The sequence below is a fragment of the Leguminivora glycinivorella genome, chromosome 5, assembly GCF_023078275.1.
Source record: "Leguminivora glycinivorella isolate SPB_JAAS2020 chromosome 5, LegGlyc_1.1, whole genome shotgun sequence".
Classification (NCBI taxonomy): Eukaryota; Metazoa; Arthropoda; class Insecta; order Lepidoptera; family Tortricidae; genus Leguminivora; species Leguminivora glycinivorella.
In genome coordinates this window covers 14,625,728-14,640,699 of record NC_062975.1, presented here as the reverse complement: position 1 = coordinate 14,640,699, position 14,972 = coordinate 14,625,728, and the positions used below count along the sequence as shown (strand labels likewise).

Here is a 14,972-nt window from a genome sequence, read left to right as displayed (position 1 = left end):
TTCATATACATTTGATGGAATCTGATTGGACATTATGATAAGTACATAAAACAAATTGCTAGTATTGCCACTACGAGTATTAAAATAGTTTTTGCTGTGTCGCAGTTCCATCAAGCAACAGTTCACATGGAATGATGACCTTATAGACCTTATAGTAATTGAATTCTCATTTTGCCTTATTACTTAGGTTTTGCTTGGATATGTATGATTCAAGGATACGATTTATCCATTGTTGCTCTTAAAGGTCATGATATTGGTCGACGACATTAGGTAGTGTTAACAATACAATAATTTACAAGTTTAAAAATGTTTGTTTACTTAATGACTATTAAAATGATTACATTTAGTTTTTATATTATGATTTTAAGTGACACTGAACTGCTTAAATGTTTTGTTTAACTAATTAAGCAATTTATAACCATTAAATAGTGTGGATAACTAGCATTACCTTCTAAAATAATATTATCGATGTATCTACTATGACCAGTATCTTATATGTATGGATTGTTTCCAATACAGACAGAGGGAAACCTTGTATCGTCGAAGAATTAAGATAATATGTTTGAGCAACTTATGTACACCCATCCCATAGACTTGACTAGCACTTAACTAAATAAAAAATAACTGGGTTTTTTCATTTCTAATGTTAATTACTACTGATTATAAGTTGTATTTGCCAGGCTATATTAGCAATTTATTAGTAGATATAAGATTACCAAATAAAACAGAACAAATATAAAAAAATACTTTATTTTGAGCAAATGCTCAAAATTGTGGTACAAAATAAAATAAAAAATACAAAAAGATGGTCTTATGGCACAAGAATTTAGATTCAACAATTCCTCATTCTTAATGCTCCAGCATAAATGAGATCGAAGTTCACTGCGACGCAATTATTGAGCATCTGTTCATTGGGATTCTATTTAAGTGATGGCTTTTAAAAAATAAAAGAGTATTTACATTGCTTATCTAAAGCAATTTCCTAATAGTGCCACGATCAAAGAAAAATATTCGGAGCTGTGGCGCTGTTAAGATTCGCTGGCGCCCCCATTGGAAATGTCAGACCGCGCTTCCATTTAGTTTGAGGACGTAACTTTGAAAGTCCGTTTACTGTCCAAGGGAAGTCTTAGGCTGGAAGCCGTTGGGTCCGGCGGTGAAGGTGACCTTGTAGTGCTTGCCGTCAGGGGCGACGTAGGCGTACTCCCCGGTCACGGTGAGGGCGGCGTCTTCAGACTGCGGGTTGTCAAGCTTGCCCTGCTCCTGGCGAGAGGTGCCGTCGCTCGTCTCGTACCTGAATTAATAGTTTACAGTTAATATCTTCGGTTAACGCGATAATTACTCATTCCGGAAACGGATTATATCACATATAAAGAATTTATAACACATTGCGACGTTTCGAACCTTTTACGTCGTTCGTGGTCAAGGAGTGAATGAAAATTAATGAACTATACATTTAATAGAAATTTAAGGCTGTTGACCACGAATGCTCTACAGAGTTTGAAACATCGGTATGAGCTGACATTCTTCATTGCGATATAATCCGTTTACATAGATACTTTCGTAGAAGTTTTTTGCGTTGAACATGTTGTAATCAATGCCTAATAAAGGTGATAATGCCTTAATTTTTGTAGAGTACATCACTTAGCTTTGTGTTTTGGTGCCACAAAAACTTCAGTATTTTGTTTACACGAGTACTACACCTACGCAAGTTACGACTCTCGAGAAAATGTTATTAACGAAAAAGTATGAACTCTATTTTCCGTCACAATAATCTAAATATATAAAAGAAGAAACTTACTGACTGACGTATTAACGCACAGCCGAAACTGCTGATTCTAGAGATTTGACAAATTTGGCACGTAGATTCCTAATAAGGTGTAGTAGAGCACTAAGGAAGGATTTTTCAAAATTCACTTCCTACGGGGCGGGGGTGAAATGGGAGTTCAAAATTTGAATTATTTTCAACTTTCGTACACGCTCGAAGCAGTGGGAAAAAGCTAGTTGTTCATAAACCGTTTAAAGTTACTCACGCGAAGCTGTATCCATCGGGCTGCACGTCGCTGTCAAAGCGCAGGATCTGCACGTCCTGCTGTGGAGCCGCGGCGCACACGGCGGCCAGCACGCAAACGATGGTCAGCTGGAACCAGGACATTTGTTAGTAATACCTAGGTACAACAGCTTCCAGAAGATTCGCAAAATTTCAGTAAATTAATGGACATTTTCATGAGAAAATTATCATGAGACTGAAACGGTGGTCGAGGCTGAAATAAGAAATTTTGTTAGTAAATTTAACAAGCTGCAGAACTTTCTCAAAAGAAACGTATGTACTGGAAATTTTCATGAGAACAGTCGACGACCGCTTCATTTTGATGTTTGAGTTACACACTGGCGTTTGTTATCGACTCATCAAATGCCATAGACAACATGTGCAAAGAACAATACCTTTTAATTTTCTTGGAAGCATTGGCAATTTTTCTTTGTCGCATTGCTAGTAATAATGGATGTTCTTCGCAAATTGACAAACATTGCATCCTTTTTAACCTTTTCGACACCTGAGCAGTAAAATAATTTTATTAGGTGTCATCTACGTCATGTCAAAACTTGCACTTTAACAACCCATAAAACATCAAGTCGTAGCGTGTGAGGCATGTAATAGGTATACATACTGCAAGGCAATGGTGGCGAAAAGGTTCTGAATCTGAATGACTTAAAGCTAGGCCAGGTTCGATCCGAGTCAATCCTTCCGGCGGCGCTTCGTTTTAGCATTTTCACCGGTCGCTGGTCATAGAAAGAGTTGGAAGCTTTTACCCGGATGGACCGGCCCGGACGTGAGTCCTAGGAGATAATTTTGTACCGGCGAGGTTGTCAAAATCGTTGTCAACTTATTATTTACCTACTTGGTTTGTCCTTGTGTTTTGTTAATCAAATATTAATTAATTAATAACTTAATATTAGAAAATATTGGCTCACCCTATACTAATCAAATGAGTCCTACATTAAACTTAAATAAGAATATGAGGAAATTTTGTGGTATCCAGAATGGTTTAGGAACTGGACAAATTTTTGAATGAACTATTTTTTATTCTATGATATTTTACAAATGTGTCATAGAATTTAATTACATTGTTTTAGAATAATGGGTATTACGTTATTACTTACACAGTTTTGTATATAATAATTAATCATCGATTAAAATTATCCGAGTATTTCATGAGCATTTAATTTTATATTTTAAATAATTGATATGCTCAACTCAAGTAAATAATGTAAACAAAACAATTATCATAAGTCTAGTAAGACAAGCTTGGACTGCATCGCAATTAAAATTTACGTTTGCCACATACGTCATTGAACAGTCAAAACAATTTGGCAATAATTAAAAATTGATTATATATTTTAAGAGACTGACCTTAGTGAATATTTTGTCAAAAAAATATAAAAACTCACGTATTTGATCATGATGCTTATTCGTGGTGTGTAGAGTAACGAATGAGTAACTAGTGTGAGATCGTTCATTTTATATATTCGGCGATGCTGCACTTGCAGGATCTGACATCATGCGCTGGGTGGTCGCTGCGCCTCACATGTTGACTTGACTCCTCACATTTCCATTTTTATTTATGCTATATATTACAGGAAAAATATAATCGTGTTTGTATTTTGAATACTTTTTTTTTAATTCACAAAAAACTTTTCAGATTTTTACTTTCAATTTACCCACCCTTGCGGATGTATATCGTACTTCAAATTAATACGAGATGTTACGTAAACCATCTTCTGTCCAATAAAGTAAAAACTGTTTAAATCGGTTAACATTATAAAGAATTATCCCTGAAAAACCAGGTCGCGCAAATTAGTTAGCAAATTGACCGGGAGATGGCGCTATACACTATAATACTCATTAGTGCCTATACTTTTGTCGTCTAGTCAAGTCATTAGAGTTATATGAAAATATGAGATTATTTTTACTAGGTAGTTTGAAAGAAAGTTTGTACGGAACCCTCGGTGGGCGAGTCCGACTCGCACTTGGCCGGTTTTTTATATTACTGATTGAATATTTATATTGGTTATTTGATTAAGTATAGTTCAGAATAAGTTAGGCTAGGTTAGTGTCAATAAACAAACTGAATTAGGCATTGTTGCCGAAGTGTTGGTGTATGTTTAAGGCTGCTTTCAAAAAAAAACGTCAAAATAATGTAAAATTGGTAGTTTTAGTCGGTGAAATACTACACTTTCCGTTATTCAATAGATTTATTTAATTCAAATTTCAGTTAGAGCATCTTATTATCTTGATTTTTATAAGACTGGATTTTTGAAAACCAAGTCACTAAATTAATTATGATTTTTTCTCTAAAGCACGTTTAGAAAAATTCACGCATAGAGCCTGAATTAGTCGATCTTATTTGTAAAATTTGGACAATTTTATTTTTATATTTTTTTTTTATTTTTATTACATACATGGAAAACCAACAGCTGAAGTTATCAATACAATCCAAAATAAAATTACAAAGCCAATTACAGGTTCTCACTTATAAAAAACAGATTAAAACCAAAATCTTTCCTATCTTACATTTAAGTCGAAATCAATTTTTTTCAGAAATTACTTAATTTCTTTGAAAATCTACATCACATCGAAATAAATATGAATCTTCAACGTTTACTTAAATGATATGCCTTAGTGATTATAAATTGCTATTATTTATTTTTATTTTTTAGTTACACTAACAGAATAATTGCATCTTTGCGTAGTTTCATAATAATCATAATTGTTGTCAAATGTCTATGTGACTGATGGGACGGATTGACAGAGTCGCATATGAGTATATTTTTATAATATACTTTTAGTTAGTTTTATTGGGCATTTTCCGCTAGTCGACAACCATTGTACCTATTTTGCGTGGAATAAACGAGGTAGCACTACTCTAGCCTAAAGGTAGCACTACTCTAGCCTATATTAATAATATAAAAATTCGTAAAGCAGCTTTACCGAAGCATAAATTCGCCTATGCATCAACTATCATATTTCTGTGATAGTTACTTTAATAACTATTGAGACAAAAATGTCGTTTGTTAAGATATTAATGAATGCACATAATATTCTCTATGTATATTTTAAGTTTGTTTGATATGTGTAAAGACCCCCCATGGTTTGGTTGGTCAAGGAGGAAGCTAGAATTTCCATTCACATTATGTAAAGTTATTAAGGCGATGAGTCGGAACTTTAATGACCTTGACCATACACTTCATGTCACTCGAAAATATAACACTCAGTATCAAAGTTTCCACGAAATATTAGTGAAGTTTATAAACCAGCGGCAGGGTTAATGTGGTCAAATGAAACGGCGGTGTCACTTTTTAACAGTACGGTATTGAAAGAGATAGACGCAAATTTAATACGAGTACAATCATGAAATACGCACATATTATGTGCATTTTTAGTCTATCATGATTTACATAACCCATTTTCAGGCTTGGTACGATTTGTCAACGACAAACACATCCACCAATGAAATTTCAACTAAATATAGCATTATAAATTAAGGTTGAAGTTAAATTTTATATTAATTAGCATGCATCGCTCCTTAACTTAATCAGAATATATTTGTGTTTCATAAGAACACCTTTTAGATTCCGTCTAGACAAATGTTGCTGGTGCCAAGAATCGAGCTTCTAATAATTCTAATATACGGCTTTTTTAAGTAAACGTATCTCACAGCGTCGAATATTTTTAACCGACTTATTTACCCGAGGAGGTTCTGTATTCGGGTTCGACGGTTCTTGTTTTTTTTATGTATATGTCCATAACTTTACACTTTATACAGAAATCCACAAGAGTCATTACCGTATCTACTTATGGTAAAATTTCTAACAAAGTATAAAGGTTGTGCACATTTTTGTGACGGTTAAAAAGCCCTTTTAAAAATTTTGTTTGATTAAACATACTCCGAAAACATACGTTGCACAACAGTCTTCGCCTTTATAAATAAGTTGTTTCTTGTCTATAAATAAATGAGACATCATCTTACTTGTGACTTTATAGACTTCATTTTAGGTATGAGCTAGAATAAACATGCTAATTTCTTATTTGAATATTTTACTATCCTTCCTGGTTGGTGTATAAAATATTGAGACGGGTAAAGTTAACCTATAACCTTTAAAATTTTTTCAAATGAATGTGCAGTGATAAAAATCCTCTGTATTGAGGGGAAAAGTTTTGTGTTACACTCGAAATTATTGATATACTATTATACTCGTAATGCACCTTAAATAATCTTAAATGGTGATAAACCTAATACTCGTATTTAATTGAATGTATCTTGTTGTAAGATACGTAATGTTAATAATTATGTTCTAGTTCGAACTTTACTAATATATACCAGGTTTTTAGCCGCCGATCTCATAAACCCGTATTTAGTTCGAACTTTACTAATACATACCAGGTTTTTTGCCGCCGATCCCATAAACCCGTATTTAGTTATTTACCTATCTAAATATAATCGGGAAGAATTTCATAGTTAAATAAGTCCGTTAATTTTACTAGATGTGTTCTGTGAGTTATGACTGGTTAGGAATTAGTTCTAAAAACATGGATTATAAGGGTTCACGTCTGGCATCAACCTACATCTGACCTGCTGTCAAAGTCGAATAGACTATAAACTTATTGCATAAACTGCTTTACAACGGCGTTTCGATTTAACTAACCAGGTATTAAAACACCTAAACACTGGATTAGCGAATACAATTGAGCAACAGAACGTGTGTGAAAACACAGTACACTCGTTTGGGCTCTTCACAATCTTGCCATGCTAAAACTGTCTCTATTATTAATGTCGTAGTGATATGGATGGTTATTGCAGGTATTGCAGTGGGCGCGGCTTTTGCAAAAGTTCTGTCATCTACCGGCCTAGTCGAAGTGAGAATCGTTGACGCTATGTGCTGGCGATCGAAAAGCAATCTGGCTCTGTCGCGCTACCTCAGAAAAGCGATAGTGAGAGCGCTACGGAACGCTTACGAAGCTTAAACGATTGTGAATGACGTTGGCTACGTACTCTGTAATTGTCTCTGTTTGAGTTTTGATGTTCATTCATCCTTTTTGGGGACACAGCCGTATTGCCAAACGGCATTTATGGTTAGCAATGTTTCGTTTAGTACTGACTCCAGATTATTGCCATCATGATTGCATACTACGGCTATCAGTATCACAGACTACTTCTTATCAGGCGACTCTTCTGCTTGTTTGCTGCAGCTAGGAGTACAGAAAGAAAAACGTAAAGGTCGTTAAGCTAACTATTGCCATATCGCACTATCACTTGACGCATTAAGTTAAGTCATAGACAATTTTAATGATACAGTTTTGATTAAGGTACACTGATCGTGGTTGGAAATAACGGATCGAAAAACAGAAATTTGCTGCTAAGTAGTTACTGCAAAAGGAGTAGACAGGTTTCATCTGCGCTAGTACCTACTTGTGAAGTACCAACATGTAAGGAACACTGTAAGTAGATACATTTTAACCTAAGACCTTTAACAAACCGGATGGTAACTACTTTCTCGTAGTGAATACATAAATATTTCTTTATGCATAAGTCGCAAACCTCATATTGTACCAATTTAGGTACCAGAAAATGGGGATGTATTTTTTATATAAAAAGTTTAGATAAGCTTTAGTAACTTAGCCTTAGATATCATAAATAGTGCCCTACTTTCCGGAGGTCGCAGGTTTAGTTCAAACGTCGTGTCATGCCGGGTCCTTAACCCTTTACCAGGCCCCAAAGAACTAGCGTGTCTTCATACGTACTGTATATACTGTTACAACCGTATTGAACGCCTTGTAAAAAATGCATTTACGAAAGTCGGAGATGTTCCTTTAAACCAGAAATAAAAATGTGGGTTACGGTTATCCCATCGCCTGGCCAAGTAACTAACTGTCATACTCGATTTTGTCTTATTATATTCTTTACTAGGCGAAGGTATGTATTCCTCCCACACCTTATATCGGTTACCGTAGTCAGGTTTTAACTCCAAACCTCCTACAAAATATTTTGCGAATCCCTGAAAATAGTATTTTATGATCTACATTCACAACACGCTTCTAAATCGCATAATATATCTTTGGCAGTCGTTTAAATTCACTTGACCAGTGATGTTAGTGGTTTGTTTACAAATCCGAACACTATACTGAATTTAAGAATAACACAAGGAGATATATCGAACCATTTTTTGGTATTTTCATGATCTTAATGATTGTCAGGTAATATAATCATATATTTTGCTAAATACTCCTGCGTCCTTGTGATATGACCAGAATTAGGATGTGGGATGACTCTATCCCATTGCCTGGCTGGAATTTGCCTGTGTGGGAACTATTATTCCCATGGCCCGATTAGATTTTGAGTCTCTTTGGTTTTTGTTATTTATTTTTAAGTATACAGGGTTTATCAAAAATACGAGTTTTCGTTTAAAGGCATTCTCGGTACGTATTTATTTTTTGTAACTATGATATATATATATATATATATTATATATATATTATATATATGTAACACGAGACAGGCAATGGGATAAATACTTACCTCATTATTTTTTGGTTAAAAGCAACACAATTATTAAATTTTATGATACTATCTTCAAGAAGAAATTTTTCAGGGAAAGTCTTTAAAAGGGGATTTTATAGCTAGGTACATGAATTCACTCTATGTTGAACACAAAAACAGTTTTATTACTAACTTGAGTTTTTATGACATGACAAGACAATTTACTGGGCCATGGGAAGAATAGCTCCCACACAGTTAAACTCTAATAAGGCCATGGGATAATGTCAACCCACATCCTAATTCTGGTCATACACAATAATGCGTAAATATTTAGCAATGTTTACGATTACATTACTTTTCAACACTCAAAATCTACAAAATGTCAAAAAATTGTTCGACCTATGTACTTCTGTTTCATAGAAATTAAGGAAAGTGTTCGAATTTCTCCGTAGTTTACTGAAATTAGCGTTCAAGTGAATTTAAACGACTGCCAAAGATATATTACGCGATTTAGAAGCGTGTTGTGAATGTAGATCATAAAATACTATTTTCAGGGATTCACAAAATATTTTGTAGGAGGTTTGGAGTTAAAACCTGACTACGGTAACCGATATAAGGTGTGGGAGGAATACATACCGTCGCCTGGTAAAGGGTTAACTCCTTATAATGTAAATTTGTATCGAATTCTGTACATATTTATATCTTAACCCTTAAATGCATGGTGATGTATATATGCATCATATATTTGATGGCCCGTGGCTCGATATGTAGCTATCCAAAATCACATTTATTGCTTAATTATTATTTATTAGTTTGTTCTTTACATATCTCGGGACCATGGGGTCCCGGACCTTTGTAAGGCATACGTGGAGCCGAAGCCAACAGCGCAGAGGCCCTTTAGAACAGTTTAATCTAAATGTAATGTGACACAAACCAGCGATTATCCCTGTCCGCACTATAGTAATGCACCCAAGGACAAGCCCCGGTTAGTGTAGAGCTATTGTAAGATAAAGGTATAAAAAGAAACCGGGCTATTATGTTGAGTTGCTAGTGGATTCGTAACCGGTGCTATTGGAAAAACTATGGCACCTGCCTTACTCATACTATTATTTAATAAACAATTAAATAAATTAAATAATATAATGATTTACTAGTTATTATTTAAGGATTAAGATGAAATGGCGGAAAAGTGCGAAAAAACAGGACGACGGCGATTTTTAATATGTGATTTAGGCTGATTTTTTCGGAGTTAGTAATTAGTTTATGTTTAAACATTTTATCATAGATGTTCCATAAATAGTGTACCTTTTTAATAGTAGTCATTTTTTTAAAATAAAACTCACCAATTACGATATATTTATATAAATAAGATTTGGCCTATTTAACTTCTAACACTGATTTAGTATAAAAATCGATCTTAAACATTTTTTTTATTATTTTTCCAGAGTCAGAAAACTATTGTCTATCACATATTCTCGTTAAAAGAAAAATTCATGCATTTAAGGGTTAAAAATTGAATAAAGTATCAGAACTTACTATATAATTATTACAATATCCAAGTATATGTTTGGCATATCAAGATGAGCTGAACAAGATAATCTACAGATTTACAATCGTCATGCCATGCCGGTCATGATCACGATCACAACTCTGAACGTTGAACACGCATTTTCAATCTTAACTGGTATTGTAAAATCAATTCCAATGTGGAATTTATTGCATGAAAATACGGTAAACAATCGACTAAGCTTACGAATGTCACTTAGATATGGTTAAAAAGGAAGAGAATTTTATAGGGTGCGCACTTAAGTGTTAATTACTAGGATAAACTGCGCTATTTGCTTAGGTAACACCTTTGTCGGTAATTATAGATCGTAGAACGTGTTATGACAATAATAATATAACATCTTATTGTTTACGGCAATAACTAATGAGGAGTTTTGCATGCTCATTTATGCAGTTTCAAAGATGTATATACCTTTTTTTTTTTTTCAGTACTTATAGATACGTCTCCGCGCACAACTGCGTTTGTGCAAAAGTCTTTAAACTTTGGGATCGCGTTTCCATTTTAAAAATATTTTTTTAATATCAAAGTTCTACCCTATATGGTTTTGATTGTTTTGTGTTTCCATCCACAGCATTTACCACAAATAGTAACCTGCACGGCCCGCTGAAAAAAACCTCACCCTCATATTCTAGCGAACGACAGGCTTAGGATTAAATACCTACAATCTACAAATCTACATACATAAAATAAGTTACTTTCTGGAACTAGCTACCACTAAAATACTCAAAAAAAACCATATTAGGAATTGTGTGTAAGTGATCGTCGATTCGTCGCAAATAAGGTACCGTAGAAATAGAAAAATGACTATAAGCAACGATGTCAATTTATATGGATTATACATCTTATACGATTCCGGTCGAGCGTTGTCTACTGTGTAAGTCGCGACACGATTCGACTAAGCGACGCGCGCTTTGCGTCAATCAAAGGGATTTTGACGCTAATGAATCGGCACCATTTGTGTGTTCGTATATCATGTCCCTGCGAAGTAATATATTTGTCTATGACTACGACTTCTTTTGAGATTGATGTTTGCTATACGCGAGTCACTATAGATTGTTAATGGACATGGGTGTGTTAGAGGTAACTAATTGACTTTAGAGCCTCTGCCACGACTACTGCTTTAAATAGCGACTGTATGCAATGACAAAGTGTGGCCAATATCATTATTAATCTCATAACTCAATAAAAAATTTAAAAGCACTCCGTTACTTTGTTCAAACTATGGTAAGTAAGTATGTAGAGTACGGAGGCAAAATTTCCTTCATAAAATCTTCAAATTACATATGTTAATGATAATTACTTGATTCACAAGATATACGGCCCAATGCGATCTCCAATATATGTCAGATATGGATATTATCATATCTAGTCATAAAGTTCGCATAGGTCAGTAGGTATCCAGCGTTACGTTTTTGTTAGAAGGAACATAAATCATTTCTTATACTGTCAAATCCTATACCCGTGTCGTATTCTAGAGCTTAATCTCACGTATCTTAAAATTGGAATCTAACCGATAATCTGCGGTTTGATGAGTCTCTTCAACCAAGGGCTTTATTAAAAAGTTTTTATGAATCAAACTTTTTGCCGCGAAGATTATTTATTCGTTGGCGTTTCAATGTCAAATGGGACTAATGTGCATAAGTTAATTTCCACTTAGAAAAGTGACTGTAGTAATGTCAAGGCAAATGAATATTATAAATGATTTTAACCAAAAATAACTTTTAGGGCTGAATTCAATCATGTCTCAGCATTGTGGGCCTAAAGTATTTGACGCTTCAGTTGAGCACATAAAAATGATTACCGACCAAACACACTATTTGCTTTAATTCTTCGGCATTTTTTTTGCCGACTGGCTTACGTACGTAAAGTCAAGTCGTTGCAAAATGAGGCTGTCAAGGGTCTCCGGAGATAGTGCTCTGCAAAGCAAACTGGTGCTGATACTGCTGTACCTACAAGTAAAGAGCGTTCCTACAGTCCACCGCTACAGCACTAGGACTTTGAGGGTTTGTTTAGAGGGTAGATAATTCCCTTAACAAGGAGTCCCACACGAGACCAATCGAGTCCGTCCCCGCACCCGAGTGGTATATGAGATATGACTCTGCGTAATGCATTTTACCGCTCCAATTTAAACAAAAAAGGTTTTTGCTCCAGTGTCATCTCCTATTATGTATTACATTAGACGAACAATGTTCTTCAGGACTCTTAATTATCATGGGAATGAAATAGTTATTTGTTATACAAGGGGGCAAAGTTGTATTTTAACGCCGAGTGTGGAATTGAAAAACGAGCAAGTGAAAGGATTCTATAGTTGAACGACGAGCGAAGCGAGTGGTTCGAGAATAGAATCCTGAACTTGCGAGTTTTTTAACACACGAGAAGTAAAATACATTTGCACCCGAGTGTAACACAAAACTTTTCCGCTCACTATAGCGAGGAAACTACAACGCAAAAAATGCGTTTATCACTGCTTCCAGTAGTTCCACAGGTGGTAAATCATCTTTATTACTAGATTCACCTACTTTTATCAATTTTAAAGCAATTAAATTGACTTTATTCAAGGTCAAATTACTTTACCCACTAGTGGATAAAATGCGTTTTTACCGCTGGTATTAAAGGACAAAACACGTGTTTCCGAGCTACTGAGGGGAAAAATAAATAGTTATGTAAATTAGCGTGAAGCGTGAATTTAAGAGAATCGCTGTCACTTTTGTGACTTGACCTTTGCCTCTGTTGCAATACTCGTAAATGTATGTATTACCGTAACTATCTTAATTAAAGGACAATGTTGTTAGCTTAGGTATTTAATAATATTAAAGATTGATATCCTTCCTACATCAGATATTCGATCGGATACTGAAAAAACGCTTTAGGTCGGATGATGAACCATTTTATCTCTTGATTGACAATTTATTATTGTTTGCACTTGGCTGTACTATTTTGTATCTTCGAGTAGGTAAATAATAATATTACGTAGGATGTTTGCCTTGGCGGATATTGGTCACGCAGCAGGGAATTAGATGCGCCCTAATGCCCGGGTCAGCAGCCAGTTTTGAACAACCGGTTCTCTGGTTACAGCACAAAGTTTTCGATTACAACAAAGTCATGAGCTATAGAGTTTTTGATGGTTTATTATATAGGCGTAAACGGAGAATATCATTCATTAACAACCGGCTTGGCCTAGCGCGTAGTGACCCTACTGCCTGCTATTTACGCGGCGGTCCCGGGTTCAAATCCCAGTAAGGGCATTTATTTGTGTGATGACTGATGAGCATATATATTTGTTCCTGAGTCATGAATGTTTTCTATGTATATAAGTATTTGTATATTATATAAAACGTTGTCTGAGTACCCACAACACAAGCCTTCTTGATCTTACCGTGGGACTCAGTCAGTATGTATAAGAATATCCTATAATATTTATTTATTTATTGTTTATTTAATGTATGGAGAAATTAAACAGCGTCCCTAAACAGTTACTTACTAAAAAATAAAATAAGAGGAAGTACCTAAGCAATTACAGATGTATTAAATAACAAACTTATTTACTCGGTAATTGTGTGCCAAACATGTCAATACACTCGTAAACACGAGGTAGCACAATATGTGGTTGATGTATTAAGTACGACTATACTAGCACACAGTGGCCTTGACCACTTGACCAAATACCCACCAGATTGTTAGATCGCAAAACAAAACTTGATCTTCCTAAATATGAGCTTAAGTAGTAAATTGCTAATTGGCAACAGCTGATTTTTTGCATTTTTTTGTGGTGGCGGAAGAAAAATCAACAAATAGCCAATAATAGCTAATTTGCAGTATAGTGTAAAAGTAAACAAACCAAGAGCGGTAGGAAATCACTCAGTAAATAGATATCTATACTTTAATCGCCCAGACATCATAACATGCCACGATACATGTAAACTGATTTATCAAAAGAAAGGTATAGATGAACGTGAGACCTCTCTATACTCGTATGAGTGTAATAAATATAATATCAACAACTCATCTTCATTAACTTTATCATGATTTTCTCGATAAGTTGTTATATACTAGGTTGAACCGCTTTGCATCCTAGTATTTCTTAATCCTAGTATCTCTTGCAAAAATAATACATATAAATGTTCAGTCTTTTGATCCTACTGTATTTTACGAAGGTACCTAAAATTTGATCCAGCACAAAGGTGTAATCAAAGTGAACTCTGACACGAATATGTCTATAAAATTCTTCACTTCATTAATAATGTCATTGTTAAAGTTATTGAAAACACAATTACAACGACATATTGCACAGTTTTCTTACATAACAAGAATCAAAATTAAAGCAACATAAATCTATTATAAGGTACTCCTAAATATGTTCTTTATAGTATGCCTAATATACCTCAGAATGCTATAAGATTCTCGTGGACTTAGGTCATTAATATGGGTTGTGGCGAGCAACTATTGTTGATGTTTACTGATTACGTAACATTCGTGGACCTTAACTTAGGATCGGCGTAGTCTAAAGTGGTCAGCAAATACTTTTTCAAAATAACACACATGTGTACTTCACTTTCAAATTTACCTTGACGGCTTGTAGATCGGACTAGTCCATCAGGTTATAAGTACGTATATGTTAGTACTTACTATGTTTTTAAAGTCAAAACAATTACCTAGTCAGTAAAACAAAAAAAAACTTAATAATAATTATCGGGGAGCAAAGGTGCCATTGACCCGAACGTTTCAAGGAATTTAACTGTATTTTACAGATCGTGTAATAGTATGTTACACCTTACTACTTCAAGTGGTCTATTATTACTCTCTGCTAGAGATTTTTTTGAATGTATTCGTTTTCACAGCACATATGGTGCTATTTTCTCGCGCTAATGCGT

At 34.6% G+C, this 14,972-nt stretch overlaps 1 protein-coding gene across 1 annotated transcript; it reads right to left on the bottom strand.

Moving 5' to 3' along the window:
- Positions 1 to 734: 734 nt before the first annotated feature.
- Positions 735 to 3,578, bottom strand: LOC125226512 (endocuticle structural glycoprotein ABD-5-like). Its single transcript, XM_048130494.1, has 3 exons — positions 3,448 to 3,578; positions 2,031 to 2,137; positions 735 to 1,291 (listed from the first exon to the last, which is right to left on the bottom strand). The coding sequence occupies exons 1-3, from the start codon at positions 3,514 to 3,516 to the stop codon at positions 1,108 to 1,110; spliced, it is 360 nt and encodes a 119-aa protein (XP_047986451.1). The 5' UTR covers positions 3,517 to 3,578; the 3' UTR covers positions 735 to 1,107.
- Positions 3,579 to 14,972: the final 11,394 nt, after the last annotated feature.